We start from the raw sequence: 20182 nt of genomic DNA, 5'->3' as shown, positions 1-20182 counted from the left end.
TTCGAAGATTCCCACCAGAAGCTCGCTTCATCTTTAAGGTAATAACTCGCATACTGGGCTTTCTTGTCATCCTTAACTTCTGCTAACTCAATTGCTTTTTCCATTTCTCTTAACCACGACTGTGCTTTAATCGGATCTGGAAAATCTAAGAATTCTGGGGGATGAACGGATTGAAAGTGTTTGAAGTTTCCAACTTTAGGGGCCACGGGTTGTTGCAAAAGCTGAGCAAGTCTGCTCATCATGGTGGTTTCCGGATTCACTTCTGGGTCTTGGGTTTGAATTTCTTCTTATTGGTGTTCTAGTGAGTTGTCCATTTCTTACAAACCTGATTGAGCAATTATTTAGAAATACGATAGCATGGCATATATATCAACATTTATTATGAAATCTCTCTTTTTGCGGATTTTAAGCTTTACCCAATTTTGCACATGCAATTCTAATACTACATAATTCTCATATCAGTGTTATTTCCTCATTGCACAGGGTATAATATTACGGGATTTTAAATATGGTTGTATGAAATCATGGTATTCAGAACAGTTTATGCGGATCTTTAGGGTGCACAATAGAAAATAAGATATATAATGGATTCATCAAACCAAGGGTACATAAATAAAAATCTGGTTATCACAAGTTTAGGAATAAGGTACAATATTATAACAGGGTTAAACAGAGGAAAAACTGAAAAATATCCCTCTATCTACCCCTTACTTCTAACAACTACTACTACAAAGTTCTGAAATACGATACAACAAATGAAAAAGGGATCCTGACATCTGACCAAGTATCCCAAAGCCTACTGGCACTGAGAAACAACAGCTACGGGCTTAACCAACAGTCCCGCCTAACAACTAATCATCCAGAATCTCTCTCAACACAACCAACATCCAGTGAATGATCGTATGCAGCCCCCGGGCCTCAGCATCAGCATCACTAGTGGATGGTCTCTCATCCAATCTCCTCCGGGCAGCCTGCTCCACCATCTTAATCCGGACTCGCCGCTCATCATCCATAACTGAAGTGTGATGCCTAGTCTCTCGAGCTAGCCTATACATCAAAGCTCCCAACTCAGGAATACGGGAGTAAACAAAGTCTCGGTCCTGGGCTAACTTTCCACCAACACTGACAGGCACAATCTTAGGCATCTCAGACTTTGGCTCAGGGGCAAGGGTCTCTGAATCTGGCCTCAGGGGTGAAAACTGCATAGGGATCTCACTACTCTCAGAAGGATCCTCCTCTGGATCTGAACTAACATACACAGGCTCCTCTGAAGAGGGTGGAATGGGTTCCACTGGGGTACCAGTCAAACTAATCTCTGAATCGGAATCACTACCACTACTGGGATCCTGAGAGAAAACACAAAACAGCAACCAAGAAACAACGTTAGGGTTAAATAAAGATTCTTGCTAACTCACACCCTAACTCTAGTCACCACTTTAGCTAATACACACTTTTCCTTAGACTATACCTAATAGTCTAACTCAACTCTATATGAGTCGAACTCTCTCGCGATATAAATATTTACCCAAAATACCCTTTTTAATCCTAACTTGTCTCAGGGACTAGATCATGTAGCTCTGATACCAAACTTGTGACGCCCTCAATCTCGGGGTTAGGAAATGAGGACCACACACCTTTAATCTACTAATTAAATAAGCATAAACCCTGATTAGCTACTAACAGGATCAAACAGGATAAAGTATGAGACAAGATTACAACTACCAACCATAAAATATAACTTACAACCCCAAAATAAAACCAAATATACATAGTCGATCCCGACTTGGAACCGACAAATAACATATTGTATCTTTACAACTCTCTGGCTAAGCGCTTGCTCACTCAAAAACTTTACTACCTGCTCTGGCAACCGGAAGCCCTTAACACGATAGGGACCACCAGGTACGCTCTTACGAGCAGTGCGCCTAAGCCTGGCCATCTTCTTGCTTAACTACCATGGTTAGATTAAAATAAAACATATGAGTGTAAAACTCAGCAAGTAACTAAATAGCAGTTCTAAAATATAAAATCCACAATATGCTTTACAGATCTCAGGGCATTCTACTTTATCAATTCTAGGTGGCAGATTTCTATCTTTCAGGTTATGAAAAGGGGTTATGAAGAAAATTTTGGGCTTTCAAGGAACAAGGCTCAAAGCAGGGTGAAAGCCGACATTCATCACAAATCATTAACAGGATCACGAATGATCTTTCAAATGGAAAGCGACATCTTTTCATTATAACTAATCAATCATATGATCAACAGAATCAAAATCAGGGTTCACAAGCTACAAGCTTCACAATATCACAATCAACTCTTTACAAAGCAACAAACCTTTTTAAATTTTCAAAGAATCAATTACTGAATAGGAAATTTCAATTCCTTTTAAAACCATTAAGGAACCCTTGATTGGACCACTTTATCTTTCATTTCATAATAATATGGGTGATCAGCCCGTACCGACCACCACCCGGTCTTTAAGGTACCAATGGCATAATTTTAGCCTTAAACTGGACTAGCACCGCTAGACTCTTACTATGACTGGACTAGTCCCACTAGCCTCTTAAGTCTCAATCCAATCCATCAGGAATTCGTTTGGAAAACCTTGAGTTGGAAAAAGGTAGGTTTACTAAATTCATTTTATCATTACCAAGAATATGAAATCATTCAGACTCTTTCAAGTCGAAACTCATTCTTAAGTTCAATTCTAAGAATTCAAAGTTAAGGGAATGAATCAGGGATAAGCAAAGTTCAATTCTAGGGATCTTGATCAATGATAACATGGTACTCAAGTTAGGGAAATCAAAACCATTTCAAGGATCAATAGAGGATAAGGTAAATAAGGAATGAAGCATCATTACAAGGGGTTCGTAAAGGTACTTATAGGGTTTATAACAGTTCATGGTATAACAAATAATCAGAATAGGAAAAAGGGGTTACCAAAGGGTTGGATCAATAAGCTTATCAATAACAAATTCATAAGATCAATGACAGGGTATCAATAATAGGGGTACATTACTTTGATAGTCCAATACTCTACTTGGCATGAACAATATCCTCTCTATAACCATTTACACAAGTTAATAGAGTTACTTGCCTGAATTCGCTTTCCTGAAGGTTGAACTACTGCCACCTAGTAAACCTTTCCCTTTCCTAGCCTGAATGCCCTCACGCTCCGAATCTACAATCCAAAACCAAAACCTTAATTATTTTCTTAACTCACATTCCCGGAACGCTTAACTTTCCCCTTAAACGTAATACTCTAAGGGTATGCATATATATATATATATATATATATATATACTCTCACCATAAACACATATACGCATATACCAACACTCGCATATCCAAACCAAATAGACTTCGGATCACGTATTGCAATACAAATATGACATATAACATTTAATCCTTGTATATTAAACTCTATACTCGAGTTATCATATCAATATATAATCTCGTATCAAAACAACATAAAATCCTTCTTTTTACATCACTTAATTCGAACCAAACAAGCAAATAATCCAAACTATTCTTAGAAATCTCACATGCATCCACTTTAGCATCAAATCATTCATTTTTTATAGCCATAAACCATTCGGCTTTAACATAAAACACAAACAAAAGATCCAATGATCCTTTTAGACTCAAATCTTGTCAATTATAACCTATATCTTAACATGCAATTCTTATTTCTTTCATATCTATCTCCAATTTATCATAGAAACACACAAGCAACACTTTAAGCACATAATCCATCAAATTTTCTATAAATCCAACTTATATCATTCGAATTTCTGAAGAATCATCACAAGCAACACCATAATTTGACATGCAAGTATAGGGATCATTTATACTCTTTAGTTTATACCAAAATTCATCCTTTAAAACCTTTTTCAAAGAAATTCGACGCAAAATTAATCCCTCAAACCAAAACTCTTTATAAGCTTGAATCGAAATCAAAAACCCATTTTTAAAAGTAAAAATTCGAACTAAAAACTCTTTTAATCAAAACCAAAGATTCTTTGATTCTTAAATCTTAAGCACCTTAAGCAAATGACTACTCCTTTCCTTTTTACTCAAAAATTTGAACCAACTCTAGCACAAAACCAATCAAGTTACTTGAAACCAACTTAGTGCTACCATTCATACTATCACACAATAAAAATCATCCTTTCCCCTTAATTTATATAAAATTTTGAACCTAGCAAAGGTTCAAAACCAAAAGAGGCCTAAAACATTGACATGCAATAACTTTTAGGGACATGCAATATGGATTCTTATGACATGCATACCATTTTAATCATCTAAACACCAAGATCACTTACTAATAGACCTTACATACAATCTTCTAAACATAACACTTCATTTACCAACAACACTTCAGGAAATCATCAAATATCAAACATGCAATTAGTATCTTAGCAAGATCATACTATAACACTTGGAAAAATCACACTTTGAAAGTCCACTGGCTCTCCTTGGATTATGGCCGGTGGTGGTCGAACTTAAGAGTGCCCATAACGGGTCTCCTCTTGAGTTTTAAACCACAAAATCACTTTAAATTTCTCTTATGATCATATATCAAGAAATCATATTTCCTTGAACACAACCATGGAGATTGAATTATGAAATCTACATAGACACTTACATGCAAATGGTGTTTGAGTAGTATATCGAAAATAGAAACTATGGATGGTGAAATCTTTGAATTTGGATGAGTATTTGTTGTTGCATGCAAGAGAGAGAAGAGATATGGGGAGAGAGCCGAGAGAGAGTGATCGAGAGAGAGAGGGAGAAAGAAAGAGAGGGAGAGAGGGGTGCTCACGGTAAAGAAAAAGAAAGAAGGGGGGAACGAGCTTGTATTTGCATTAGGGGACAAGGTTAGTTTAGTAATTCACTAATCCTTTTCTTTGTTTGATTTACTCTTTCTTTTTACTCTAATAAAGTAGAAATGGAATATTAAATATATCTCTCTCGGAAATTTAAAAATTATTATGAATGACAATTTTAAGATGTAGATCTCGAAATTAGCTTTCCAACCATTACTCATAATGAACTTTTGAGTGTACGGTTGATTTTATATGATTTTTACAAATTTATGCTAATAATAGCATTTTAACATATAAAAATTATTTTAAAATGCAACGATCATGAAATAAATCTGTCTATCATTTTTAGAAAGTCTCTAGGACTATTTCGAAGATAACAAAACAAATCTCATGCCTTTACCTTACTCAGATAATTTTATAAAAATGTGCAAAAGTTAAATAAACCTTAATTAAATCAAATAATTCCCTTATATCCATAAAAATATCAACAGGTCACGTATTCATGTATACAGACAAGCAAGCACATTTACTCACACATCACAACTCATGCTTGATCATAAAATTTTCCTTTTTTAATATTATTCCTCTTTACGCGTACCGGGTCACGTTCTGTCTGACGGCCCGACGCTCAACGTTTGAATTACGTTTCACAATATCATTATCGACCGACACGTCACTAGAACGCAATACTTTACTTAAACATTCATTTCACATAATAACACATAATTCACATTTGAAATACTTTAATCCCTTTTTAGGACGGGTTCCGTTCTACTTGACGGCCCGACAACACAGCTTAACTCCTAAGCTGACTCTTTAAATTGGAACGCTTCTATCTACGCTCCCAGATACTTATATACAATAAAAATAATTAATCAACACTTAATCATATAATTTATAATCACGGCACATAAACCACACTTTATTTACTTAATTACGTCGCAAAATTCTCAGTCGTCACAATAATCACCAAATTACACATATTAATCAATATATTGTACATAGAAATCACTATTTACATGGTCTGGTGGCCCTAAACCCTAGACTAATTTAGGGTTTAGGCTCTAAGGTTTAGGGCCTAAAGGCCCTAAACCCTAAATAGATGAAATATTTATCAACTAATTTCTTATTATTAGAAAGAGCTAAATATTTTTAAAACCTGTTTAAGGAATTGGTGAACCCTAAAAACTTAACAACTACTCAATAAAGTTCCAATTTAAATTTTAGATAGTAATTTCTAGATCTTGAATCACTAATTATGATTACGAGGCCCGCAAGGGTTGGCTCAGCTGGTTAAAGAGAGGGAAACTATCCTCTTGGTCACAGGTTCGAATCCCACGGGAGGAGAATTTATGATTATGCCTCCTGAGTCAGAGCCTGTCGTTTAAATGCGGTTTACCTTGGTTCACGTGGTTTGCAGGCTATTGCGTGAGCCCGTAGGGTTTACCCAGTGCGCACCCGAAGGGTAGCGGCTGTGGGTTACCTACGATAAAAAAAAATTATGATTACGAGAATCACTAAAATAAGAAAGTTTTAAAATTATAGTAATTCTGGTTTAGTGATTCTGTTAAGTATAAATAATCATTATCGTCGGAATATAGCAAATATGGTATGCAAATTGATCGTTGGGAGATGGAGAAAAATATAGTGAAGTCAGATTTTAAAAAGGTCTGTCGATTAATGAAAAAATTAAATTAAAAATAGGAATAAAATTATTTATGAAAGGGTGCAAGGGTATAGGGGGAGTCACATGAAATTGGAGGGATGAGAGAGAATGAGTGGATAAAATTTGTGTTGTGGAGATTCAATTCAAGCAATAAAATTAGTGGTTGTCATTGGTTTTTAATTTTTAGAATAAGGTTGGTTTCTATTTAACCATCTCTCTATATATATATATATATTGGTTTTTGGTCAAATAGAAACCGCCCTTAAAATAAAAACTAAAAACCTCCCTATTAATACTATGCACCCTCCTCACTTTCACTTTACTGTAACCCCGACGCAGCCCCAAATCTCAAACTCTCACCCTTAAACCTACCTACCTGCTACTGCCACTTTCACACACCACTACCGCCATCATCCCCACCGCCATCACCCCTTTTGTTCATCGCCACCCTATTGATTCTCTCCAATTTCCCCATCTTTTCTTTTCATTTTATCTGAACTTTCTTTTTTTGATTACCACTCTCTTCCCCACCTCTTTTTTTTCTTCACCTCTCCTCACACATAGTAATTATTGTATTAATAATCATAGTTAGTGATATTTGTTTGAGATTATGATTGTTGCCTCGTGTACCTTGTAAATACTATATGGTAATCTTTATAATACAAGTTGGTGATTTGTTTTATACAAATCAGTGATTGTCGTCATACGATTTAGTGATGAAAGTTTAGATCTGGTGATTTATTTCATAAAATTTGATATTTGTATTCATATATTATGTTCAAATTTCAAACTGGTGAGTTTATTAAAAATTGATGGTTGTTGTTGGTAATTGTCAATAATTTTATATTTCATATATCCCCTTTCCTTTTTCACAGTAATCGTTCAAAACTTCACTCACCAACACCTTTGTAGCCTGTACATTCAACTTCGAACTTCTTCATCATTTCATATTATACAAGTTAGTGATTTCTGTAATACAAACAGTGATTGAAGATGGATCGGAAATTTTGGTGTTAAATCATGGTGGCGGACGAAGGTAGATCGGAGATGATGGCGTAGATAGATTTGAGATGGTGAGGTTGATCGGAGTTTAGTGTAATGGAAGATGAAGATGGCGATTAAAGATGGAGTATGAGTATGTGGTGTGAGGTATACTGTTGTGTGTATTAGCGTATGTGTATTTTTTTTATATGTAATTGGGTCTGATGCAATGAGTTGAGCCGTGTAATTTAAATGGATCAGACCAGTTTCTAGTTTCTATTATAAGGTCGTTTCTATTTGAACAGCCCTATATATATATATATAATAGTTTCTAGTTTCTATTATAAGGTCGTTTCTATTATAAGGTCGTTTCTATTTGAACAGCCCCCTAGTTTCATGTTTAGCAAATAAATAAAATAGTTAACCAGAGTCCAAAGTATCGTGCATGTCACAACGGCACGTTCATGTCAAGATGAGCATGCCATGACATCAATTAGCCATGTATATCTTTTCATAATTTGGAATGCCTTTTTACTAATTTTTTACTAATTATTTTAATATTAGAAATATTCTTAAATAACAAATATAATTCTAAATTTTTTACATATATTTAAATATTTAAAAAGTTAGTAATGTAAATGAGTATCATGATAATATTTGGTTGATAATATCAATTAACATTAATTTTATATTAAAGTTCATTATATATTAGTATAACAATTATGTTTAAAATTTCATTATATTTAATTGATAAATCTCATGCCATATAGACATGAAAAAAAATATGCTTATAGACATGTCTTGGCGCAGTGCCTGAGAGATACCCTAGTTCAAAGATGATTAAAATGGGAACGTTTGCAAAATACAAGCATATGTAAGCTGGGGGGTTCTACTTTGGAAACCAAAGTCCAGAACCAAACACTGTAAGAAGAAGGGTAAAGTTTACAAATTACAAGTCTACACAGGCTTCTGGGCTTCTTTATACCTACCCAGAGCTTCTTTATACCTACCCAGATCAACAATCATACAAAAGGCCTATTGGGCTAAACATGTAAAGTATTCTACGTATACAATTTTTCTTGAAAATGCAACAACATAACTTGTTGTATGGGTAATAATATCAAGTAAAATTATAAAACAACAATAGGAGTATAAGTTTTCATCAGCCCATATGGTTATCGGATGGTAAAATTGTTGATACCAAGTTGTTTCAAAATCTTTCTCAGCTCCGAAACCAGCTCCGATCTCCGGTAATTCTTCTCGTGGTAGTCCTTAAAATTTCTAGCATGAACAATCTGGAAGCTGTACTTGTGCGTTGCATCATGTATTTCTTTAAGGTCCAAACTTTTCTGAGCATGCCAGCTTTCAGGCTGACTTCCAAGTGACCTGCAATAGTCAAAAAATAATAATCTAACTCATCTAAAATCTTAAGGTGTTAGAAGAACGACTTACTAGGACATGAAATTGTATTCAGAATCAGAATTCACTTACTCATCTATCTTCAGCTTTAGAGTTGCAATAGTCTCCGAGGAAGTCGTACTACTGACAAGAATCTCAAAAGTTTCCATTAATTCGGAGCTCCGGTTTAAATTGCTAATAGATTTGGTGAGTAATGCAGAATTCAGACAAGTCACTTTCTCGTTCTTCTCCTTCAAGAAAACTGTATGCGTGAGCCACATCTCTTGAACGACCAACTGCGGATTATGTTAAATATCAGGATAAAAGACATAAGTTTGTTTTATATACTCTGATCTGCAATTGTAGAGATATTGAATCACCTGTTCACTGTCAATGATACAGTGGTCGCCTATGTCAAACGGGTGCATCACTAAAACAAGCATAATTCCTTCCGAAATCATTTTCAAATAATCACGAAACAATAATGCCACAATGAATAGAAGAGACGAGATCATGAAAACTACAAACTTGGTTGGTCCAAACCCCAACAGAAAACACCACACAAGAGCTACTAAGAATGATAGGTTCACATTGACAATTCTATTCAACTGCTTTATGATATTACTGGTACTGCTTAAGGAACGAACCAGAAGCTTGCGCTCATCCCAAACATTAACCTGTTAAAAAGAATATGTTCATTAGATTGTGTGTGTGTGTGTGTGGGAGAGAGAGAGAGAGGGAGAGGGAGAGAGAGAGAGAGAGAGAGAGAGAGAGAGAGAGGGAGAGAGGGAGAGAGAGAGGGGGGGAGAGAGAGAGGGAGAGAGAGAGAGAGAGAGGGAGAGAGGGAGAGAGAGAGAGGGGGAGAGAGAGAGGGAGAGAGAGAGAGAGAGAGAGAGAGAGCAACTGTTTCATGATATCATTATGGGAAATAAACAGAGCATGATTAGTAAATTATAATTACCATCCACTTTCTGAAAGATGCTTCACTAATGCTTTTTGTTTCATTGGCACCTTCAAACAATTGAAGAACATTTGGTATGTCGTATTTCTTCATGACCCATTGAAGATCAGTCTCCTGTATATCCCTATTCAACATAAAAATTTAACAAACTACATAACTAAACCACAGGAAAGAACAGAGAGGAAGATATAGCGGAGGTAGATATTGGTATACCTAAGCTCGTAATAAAAACAGAGAGGAAGATATAGCGGAGGTAGATATTGGTATACCTAAGCTCGTAATCTGTTAAGTTTTTGAAAACCATTAAAATGGCATTTTCAACTTGATGTTCATCTTCAAAGTTACTGTTTTCAAAAGCATCACATATAGTGTGTAACCTTGTACACGCTAGGAGAAGCATTTTTGCAAGTGCTGCTTTAATCCATCTCAGTTGAGCTCTTATGGTTCCGCTATCAGAATAGTTGATTCTTATCCGAGGTCTCAATAACGTCTGAAGAACGTACTCATGATAGATCAAATTTTGCATGTTTTTGAAGAAGTTCTTGTCACGAAAATGACAATCCAATATCTTCAAGATCAAAATCTTCAACATCCTCATCCCAGTGGCAATTACATAAGTAGCAATTGTACGTGTAACAAAGTGAATAACAAGAACTGACAAGTCCAATTTGATTAAAAAGAACCAAGACAAGAAGATTGAAGAAGAGCAGAAGTGCTTCAAACTTGTTTTAAGAGCTAAAACAAAATAAAGAGCTTTGATTGTCTTCATCACAAAATATCTTTCAATGAAAAACACGAGAGCAGTGACAATCAAGCTACTAAAGATAAAAGTACAAAATACGAGCAGAAGAAATGTAAGGCATTGAAAAACCACAGGAGTGTGCATGAGCATATTGATGGTGGAAGTAGCTAAACAAAGTGTTAGCAACATGAATAAAAATGCAGGAGAGTGTACCAGATGTCTTAGCATAAGTGGAAATTTGCGTAAACCAACCAAACCTGAAGTAGTGGGAGAAGAAGAAGCTTCTGCATCGATAACAACTTTAAGATGAGATTCCATTGTCATCAACTCTGTGAAAATCAATACATAGCGCCTCTAATAAATAGGCAGTGGAAGAAATATCAGGTGGTCAAAAATAGCAGGTTTCGCAAGCTCAGACACCTATGTTTCACGGCTCACGCATCCAATCTGTGACTAAACAAATACTCCACCCTTCCAGCTGACTTCTTTATACCTTGGCACGGGAGATCGGTATGTATTTTAACACTGAAATATAGTACGATTATTTAAATAATTTTAATTTTTTAAAAATAAAATTATAATATTTAAATTTTTATATAAAAAAGAAAATTTTAAAAATAAATTAAAAAATTACACAATCTAAAAATATATATAAGTATGAGTAAAAAATATGTAAATATCTGGAAGGCGGGAAATACAAGTTTAGTGGATATAGATTTGGATTATATATAATAGTCTCTGCAAACACATTTTGTTGTGGAGGTGGAGGTCTTCTCTTTTAATTCAGGTATATATTTTAACTATTTTAATTAGATATGTCTTGTTTTGGTATCAAGTAGATAAATTCACAATCTAATCTGTTTGATTTCAAGTAGAGACTGTCACTTGTGTATATTATTTTATAGTATAGAAAGATTTTAATTAATAGAGTATTAATCATTAAAATATTTATTATACGTAAAAATAAAAATTTAAACAAATTTAAAATTAAAGTGCACGAATGTTGAAATAAAATTTATATTAAAAAGGAAACAATACTAAAAAGTTTCCCTTTAGGTTGTGTCGTAGTTACAATTGTAACTTCTAGAAATGAAGGCACAACAATTTTTTTGAATATTCGATGAAACAAAGAAATAAGTAAAGTTGAATTTTAAAGAGAAAGTACACCATGCCCAATTATTGGAAAAGAGGGCGCCATATTTAGGGAGCCAATGACGACAGAATAAGTTAATTAGCAATAAAAAAAGACAGATTAAGTCAAAACTAGCTTCCCTGTTAATTAAGTTTCACATATGAATATCCAAACAGACCCTATCCACGTAAACTGACACTATCCAGGTTCATCACAAAAAGAATGGTGGGTCCCAGTGATGAGAATCCAGCCCAAGAATCTAATACTCCCTCTGTCCCTCCCATTTGTTTACACTTTCCTTTTTTGGATGTCCCTTCCAATTGTTTACATTTCAAAATTTTCCAAAAATAGTAAAGTTTTTATAATTTTTAAATTAACTACATCCACTACTTTCCTCCACTATACCCACTTTATACATATAATATTAATCGGTCCCACTACTTTACTTATTTTTTCAACTTTTTTCCACTACTTTATCATTTTTCTTAAACTCCGCGCCCCACCCAAATGTAAACATTTGGGAGGGACGGAGGGAGTAAATTTTAGTAATAAACAAAAGTGAACATGACATGGCAATTGGCAAACCAGACCTCGATTTTTCAAAAATCGTCGATAAATCGCTTAAAAATTGGTCAAAAATCTTTGTCCGATTTGACCGATTTCCGATAAATCATCCAATTTTTTAAAAGTCGTCCGATCAATCGCAAATCGGTATCTCAACCAAATAATTCCGATTTCCGAAATCTATAACACTGACCATAACTCATGTAATTTACAACAAACTTTTTTATCCTAATATAAACAAAGGTGTCATGGAAAAGTGAAAAGATGTCAAAGAGACTTCCCGCCAATAACTCTAATCAACCATTGATTATCCTATTAAACAAACATGAATATATTCCTGTATATGACATAAGAAATTTTAAAAAATGATGGTTGCCATCGTATTAACGCGAACGTGTGAAAGACAGAATGATTGAAAACTAGCCAAACGCAGCTCACACGTCAGCAGACCGCCGAAAAATGATCAAAAAGAAACTTAAAATATAACTAAAAATTAATATAGTTCCTTGGATCAATCTAATTTAAAAGTCTTCCTAAAAGCATCAAATCTAATTAATCCCTATCCTTCCACAGACAACTTCAGTTTTTTTCTCCATTTTTATATTAATTTTTCCCGTCAAATAATATTTTTTTTTAATTCCAATTTCACTATATTTTGTTTCATCTCTCAGTGATCAATCTATATGATATATTTCAAAATAATTTTTAAAAAAGTTATTAAGTTTTTAATTTCTATTCTAAAATTATTTTTTATTAAAATAAGTTCCGCTTACCGATTGCTCCAACACTCTATAACTAATATTGTCATTATTAAATGTAATGAACAAACCGAGTGACTTTTAGAGCAGCCCCAGCGCGGGGACAGTTGCATACCTAGGGCCACTACAAACGACTTGTCCACTGAATTAGCCGTTGGAGCAAAAAGAAAAGGTGTCCCCGAGGACACTTTCCTGTCCCTGGACAACTTGTTCACTTTCTCTTTTTTTTTATTCTTTAACATGCATATTAACGTATACATAGTAACGTATATAATACCGTTAACATTTCTAAAATTGCTAGCCGTTAAATGTCTACACAAAAATTCTATAAATAGCAGGTCATTTGATTTTTTCTTTACACAACCCACAAAATGAACCCCAAAAATTCCACTTCTTCAAACTCACAAAATCCAAACCCAAATTCTCAAGTTCCAAATGCTCAATTTAACTCAAATTTTCAAGCCCCAAATGCTCAATTTAATCCAAATTTTCAAACACCAAATACTCAATTTAACCCAAATTTTCAAACCCCAAATGCTCAATTTCCATATTCATTTTCAAATCCAAATCCAAATCCAAATCAACAATTTCCATTTCCAAATCCATTCTTTCCATACACTCAAAATTCTCAATATCAATTTCCATATCCTCATAATTTTCAAACATTGGGTTCGCAACTTGGATCCCAAGAAACGTCTATGAATAATCAAAATTCTCCACATTCACAAGTTTCTGCTTTTGATGGTACAAATATTATTGATCTCAATGATGAGCATGATGAATTTGAAAATTCGCGAGAGATTATTGGTCAGTGGAAATGGAGTGAAGATAAGCTCTTGATTAGTGCATGGTTGAATGTATCGATTGATCCTCTTGTAGGAACAGATCAAAAAGCAGACGCATTTTGGGATCGAATTCGTCAATATTGTGAAGAAAGCAATCCCGGTCTCATCAAGAGAGGAGTTCAAGCTATAAAGAAAAGATGGCAACGAATAAATGAAGGAGCCCAAAGGTATGGATCGTGTTATGATCAAGCTGAGCGAAAAATAGGTAGCGGTTCAAATGTAGACAACATCATCGAATTAGCCCATGAACTACATAAAGCAAGATACAAGAAAAAGTCTAATTTCGACAAGCATTGGAGTGAGCTTCGAAAACAACCTAAGTGGAGAACTCCTTCATCCAGTGGAAGTGCGAAAAGAACTAAATTAAGTGATTCGGGAGCTTATTCGTCATCAGCTAACAATGAAACACCGACAAATGATAATGATGTTGCGATGTCCCCGGTGCGTCCTCAAGGCACAAAAACAACTAAGAGAAAATCAAAGGGAAAGGCAAAGGCAGAGATGATTGAAGAGTTAGAAGAAATAAAAGCCGTTGAAAACCGAAGATTATCACTGTTGGAAAAATTTAATGCAAATCACGAAAAGGAGATGGATCTAAAAATTATTATGGCGGACACTAGTGTTATGAATGAGGCTCAGCTTAAAGTGCATGCGACCCTACTTGAAGAAATCATAAGGAAGAGAAGTTAGTTTATTGTCATTTAGTCATTGTCTTTTAGTCAACTGCTGTTGAATGCTTGAAGAAGTTTGTCAATGACGTGATATTGGTATTTGAAAGTGAGTACTTGCGGAAGCCAAACTCAAATGATGTTCAACGTCTACTAGCAATGGGGGAGGCTCGTGGATTCCCTGGTATGATGGGTAGCATTGATTGCATGCATTGGCAGTGGAAAAATTGTCCTAAAGCATGGAAGGGGATGTTCTTGAGCGGTCACAAAGGCATTCCAACAATTATACTAGAAGCAGTTGCCTCATCTGACTTGTGGATATGGCATGCTTTTTTTGGAGTTGCTGGTTCAAACAACGACATAAATGTTTTAGATCGGTCACCATTATTTGATGAAGTGTTAGAAGGTCGTGCTCCAGAAATAAATTACAATGTTAATGGTAATAATTATAGCATGGGATACTATTTGACAGACGGCATATATCCTGAATGGGCAACATTTGTCAAGACGATCCCACGTCCACAGGGTGAGAAAAGGAAATTATTTTCCAAATATCAAGAAAGCCAACGTAAGGATGTAGAACCAGCATTTGGTGTGTTGCAGTCTCGCTTTGCAATTGTACGTGGTCCAGCTCGATTTTGGGACAAAAATGATCTTGCAAAAATAATGAGAGCATGTATAATTTTGCATAATATGATTGTGGAAGACGAGAGAGATACATATGCTACTCCATTTGGACCTCTACCAATTTATGATGATACAACAAACGGTTTATCACAACCCAACCTTGGCGAGGAACCTTTTGCTCCTTATGAAAGATATATCGAAAGAAATATTCAAATTCGTGATAGACAAAAATATCGTCAATTACAAACAGATTTGGTGGAGCATATCTGGCAATTTCATGATACCACGCAAATGATGTAATTTCTTTAATGATGTAACTTTTTTTAATTCAATAATATTTCTTGTTGTACTAGCTTTTTAAATTATTTGATTCTAAATATTCTAAAATAGTTTGATATAATTATTTAAATATAATATACATATATAATTAATAAAATAAATATATTTATGAAAATGTTTTTTTCATTGCTAATTGAATTGAAAAAAAAAAAGGAAAAAACAAAGAAAGAAGCAGCTGTCAAAGTGTCCCTGTCCCTTGCGTTGGACAGAAACGGAAACTTTCCTTTAAAGTGTTCAGCAGGCTTACTTGGCAATATGGTGGGGTCAAAAAAAAGGGAAGTTGTCCCTTGGGGCTGCGGATAAGCTTTGCCATCACCAAACCGACCGTTTCATCTGATAGTACCAAAGATGCACAAAAGCCCCACCGGGCCGGATTTTGACCGTGCCTTAAAAACCCCGAGCTTTGATCGGGCCAGGTCGGGCTTTCCGAAAATATTAGAGTCCGTTTAGGTCCTCGAGTCGGGCCTAACCGGGCTTTTTTTTCCGGGCCGGATCGGATCGTGCCGGCCTTTTTTCTAATTTAAATCGGATCGAGTTTTATTAGAGATTCCAAAGACTCCATATGTTAGCAACTATATCATCTTAAAAATGTATTAGTTTACATGGAATATATTATGAAAACATTATTTCGTTGAAAACATTTAAGTTCTGCAAAAAATAAACATATTTATAAAATAATATATTTTATCATTATTATCCAAATATATATAGTGTATTTACTATATCTTCTTTCATTATTTATGCAATGAAGTGTATAAATAATATTATTAATCACAAATATGTAAATATATACGTGTTTAAAGTATTATTTATATTTATAGTATATGTGAATTAATAAATATATAAGAAAATATATTAGAATAATCAAATTTTAACCGGGCTTTTAATCGGGTCGGGCCGAAACCCGGGCTTTTAACCGGACCGGGCTTTGCTTAAAAATATAGGGCCCATCGAGGCCCGAAGCCCGGGCCGGGCCAAATTTTCGGGCCCAGGCTTTTTGTGTATCTCTAAATAGTACTATTACTATATTAATTTTGGTTTATTTGATCCTCGAACCCTGAACTTTGCAATTAATATTGATACCTCGGAGCATCTCCAACGTTAGCTATATGTATATGTGGCAGTCAAATATAAAATTTTGATCACTTCAACAAGAACTCCTAATATATTTTTAGATCACGAGAAAATGGAATGTTACATTTATTGAATGTATTTTCATTATCTAAATCAATACACGTTAGCTCACTTTAACTCATACTTAAAATATGGTCTAACATTTGACCTAATACTTTCTTATGTTCTTTTTTATAAATATTTTTTATAACAAATATACCTTAAATAATTTTTTAATATTATTTATTTATTAACCAAAATTAAAAATTCTAATATTATATTAACTATGCTTCAGTTCAAAATTATATATATGTAAGTAATGTTTGTTAATTTTATTTTTTCCATTTTTAAATATGTTATCATATTTATAATTGTAATAAATTTTAATTTTATAATATTTACTTTAAAATATTTTTATAAATATAAAAAAAAATATTGTCATTAAATAGTTTTGATTTAAATTACATATTTTTTATTTCAATTGTATTGAATATAAATAGCTTAATTTTTTTAATTGTATATTTATAATTAAAATTAAAATAATATTTTGGATATAGTTAATGAATATAGCTAACAGGAGTATAAATCTTTACAGGTTCAACAAAATTTTAGCTAATAAGTTTACCTAATACTCTTAGATATGCTTAATCTTATAAACCCCATAATGTAAAAACAATTTATATTTTAATTATGTTTTTTTAAAATTTAAATATATAATTATGTTTGTCACTATTACTTTAAGTATCCATTTCATTCCATCTACATATATATATGTGTTAATTAATTTCATTCCATCTACATGTATATGTGTTAATTATACATTGACTATTCTATATTTAACACCATTATAGTTTTTAACTATTTTACATTCATATTTAGGATTTCATTGAAGTAGATTTTTTCTCTTATTAAGGTGTTATGTTTTACAAATGGCATCCCTTCCCGTAATACCTTCAGTGAGAAGTTCAAAAAATTCTAAACCCGAAATTCGATCTGATTCGGAAAAAATTTCGAAAAATCCGATTCGGAAAAAAGTTCTGCCCGACTCGCGGGTCTTAAATGAGCCTCCTTTTTCTCGAAAATCCGGTCAGACCCGAAACCCGAAAAACCCGGACCTAAAAAAGTCCGGATAAAAGTCTGGATCTAAAAAAGTACGGATAAAAACCCGGTTCGGCCCGGATAAAAACCCGGGATTTTTGAAAAGCCCGATTAAAAAAATGATTTTTTTATAAAAAATTTGAAAATATACAATACTTTTTATGATTTTAAAATATTTTATTATAATATTAAAATTTAAAAGCAATTAAGGTATATATGATTATTTATATATTATAATAAAAAATATTTATTTATTTCGGTATCTAAAGTACACTATCTGATATATCAAGATATTATTTTGTCAGACATTTAAACTACTCATAATTCGAGTTATAAAATATTAAAATATTATTTTAATGTATAAATAAAAAGTCCGGATAAAGCCCGGTTCGGCATGATCCGGCCCGACCGACGGGCCTAAAATGGGCCTTATATTTCTTAGGAAGTCCGGCCCGGCCCGTATCAATTTTTAAATAAGGCCGGCCCGACCCGTTTTAAAAAAATGAGCTTTTTAAAGTCCGGATAAAACGCGGACCAATAAACTTTCTGTGCATCTCTAACCTATAGACATGCTCTGACGCTTATTTCGAGGGTTTGTTAACTCAATTCAACCTATTACTAAAACTTATTATTTACTTCATTTATTCCCTAATTTTTGGTTTGTTTAACTTTTAGCTGTCAAACTAAACCGTAAATTACATAAAATTCTTTTCTAATTTCAAAAAAATTGAAAAGGTACATAAATTACTTTAAATATACTTAAAATATTTTAGGATTGTTCCTGACCAGATTATATATGGCTCTAACCCATTTTAATTGATTTTTAACTTATGACATGTATTTTTTATAAAAGAGCTAGCTACACTCCATAATTTTTTAAAATCTTTATACTAGTTATAGTTTAGATTCCAAATTTTAATTTGATAAAAGTATTAAAAATAATAATTATGTTGAAGTACAACTTTTTTAACACCTCGATCAACATGTTAAAAAGTCAAAAATACAAAAATAGTTAAAATGAGATGGACGAAGTATATTATATGTGATCATAATTCGGTTAATTTGATGGTCAAAGATAAAATAAGTCAACCCTTTTGACATCTCTTCATCTGCAAATAATTCTCGATGCTCCATTTCAATTCTAACAATATAATTATAAAATGTAGGACACATGGAGTATAATTTATGTCGATAAATTGAAAGCTAAGCACAAATTACTTTTAACCTAAATATCATTATTCAACTTTTCGCTCGTTTAACAATTTATATTTCGACATATATATTTTTAAATATTTTTTAATTAAAATTCATAAATTCAATAATATACTTAATGACTATTTTGACATATATGTTTTTAAGAAAAAAGTTATATGGAGTCTTTCGTGTCTTGAAGTTCATATACGTTCTGCAATTAAAATATTGCAAAACATATTATTTTGCAAATCATATTTTATAAACATAACTCTTCTGAAAATCTTACAAATCTCTTATATTTTACAAATAGAAGATTCATATGAATGAAAAGTAATCTGTAAGCATTTAATTAATGTTAAATTAATTATGTGCTGAGGTCAAAGCCCGTGAACAACACGACCAAAACAGTTCGTGGCCTCCACGACCCAAGTTAGGCCATGACGATCACGACCTAAAGTGGGTCGTGGTGACCACAACCCAATATAAGTTCTGATGACTGGAGAAGGTTGTGGCGACCACAACCCAAGATGGGTCCTGAGTAGGGGTGTACGCGGTGCGGTTTTATTCGGTTGAAAGGTAAAAACAAAATCAAACTGCAATTTGCAGTTTTCCAATATTTCTATCTGAAACCAAATCGTTGGTATATAAGAACCAACCAAATCCACCCACGTAATTGTGGTTGGTTTTGCGGTTCAACGATTAAAATTAAAAAAAAAACTAACTTCAATAAATATTGCATATAAAAATTATAAGGCTTTATAAAAGAAATTCAATAATCCTAAAAATTCAATAAGGTTAAACGATAAATAAATTCAATAATCTAGTGACATATTATAAACGAAAAACTAAACCTGAAATATAAAAGTTGATGCAAAATTTTCCGGACATTAAATATATTTGGCCGACTCTAAGTTTCAATACTTGAGTAATTTTATTTATATATATATTTCAAATATTTTTTTAAAAATATATTATTTATATGATATGCGTTTGCGGTTGGATTTTCGCGATTTTAAAAATAATAAATCCGCAACCAAACCGCAAATTAAAGGTTATCTAAAATTACATCCACGACTCATGATGTCCACGGCCCAAAATCAGCTACATGATATGTCCGTCGAGGTGACCTGGAAACGAGGTCCATAAATGACAACAAAGCGACGTCCAACATGGAAACGAACTCCTACAAAGAAGGATTCAGAATTCACAGTCTTGAGGAGTCCTGCTTACCATCTAAGTTGGAGACTTGTCTATCAAGTCTCCCAAC

The 20182-nt window shown here is 33.4% G+C and overlaps 2 protein-coding genes across 2 annotated transcripts; one reads left to right on the top strand and one right to left on the bottom strand.

The window, feature by feature from the left end:
- Positions 1–8412: 8412 nt before the first annotated feature.
- On the bottom strand, positions 8413–10425 carry LOC141670564 (mechanosensitive ion channel protein 10-like). The gene is made up of 5 exons (XM_074476493.1): positions 10105–10425; positions 9836–9959; positions 9255–9551; positions 8968–9170; positions 8413–8862 (listed from the first exon to the last, which is right to left on the bottom strand). The coding sequence occupies exons 1-5, from the start codon at positions 10359–10361 to the stop codon at positions 8652–8654; spliced, it is 1092 nt and encodes a 363-aa protein (XP_074332594.1). The 5' UTR covers positions 10362–10425; the 3' UTR covers positions 8413–8651.
- Positions 10426–13729: 3304 nt separating this feature from the next.
- On the top strand, positions 13730–15471 carry LOC141674890 (uncharacterized). The gene is made up of 2 exons (XM_074481590.1): positions 13730–14521; positions 14596–15471. Exons 1-2 carry the CDS (start codon positions 13730–13732, stop codon positions 15469–15471), a joined length of 1668 nt encoding a protein of 555 aa, XP_074337691.1.
- The last annotated feature ends 4711 nt before the right edge of the window (positions 15472–20182 follow it).

Source organism: Apium graveolens, chromosome 7 (assembly GCF_009905375.1).
Source record: "Apium graveolens cultivar Ventura chromosome 7, ASM990537v1, whole genome shotgun sequence".
NCBI lineage: Eukaryota > Viridiplantae > Streptophyta > Magnoliopsida > Apiales > Apiaceae > Apium > Apium graveolens.
Note: the sequence above shows the minus strand (reverse complement) of the source record. Positions and strands in the feature narration are given on the sequence as shown.

What these genes read in the sequence shown, in the direction of transcription:
- LOC141670564 (XM_074476493.1), bottom strand. Translation starts at nt 10,361, where the DNA reads ATGCAAAATTTGATCTATCATGAGTACGTTCTTCAGACGTTATTGAGA. An exon ending in GTATCATTGACAGTGAACAG is followed by an intron (nt 9,171 to 9,254) that starts GTGATTCAATAT and finishes CATAATCCGCAG; the next exon opens with TTGGTCGTTCAAGAGATGTG. An exon ending in CTAAAGCTGAAGATAGATGA is followed by an intron (nt 8,863 to 8,967) that starts GTAAGTGAATTC and finishes TGACTATTGCAG; the next exon opens with GTCACTTGGAAGTCAGCCTG.
- LOC141674890 (XM_074481590.1), top strand. Translation starts at nt 13,730, where the DNA reads ATGAATAATCAAAATTCTCCACATTCACAAGTTTCTGCTTTTGATGGT. An exon ending in TGAATGAGGCTCAGCTTAAA is followed by an intron (nt 14,522 to 14,595) that starts GTGCATGCGACC and finishes ATTGTCTTTTAG; the next exon opens with TCAACTGCTGTTGAATGCTT.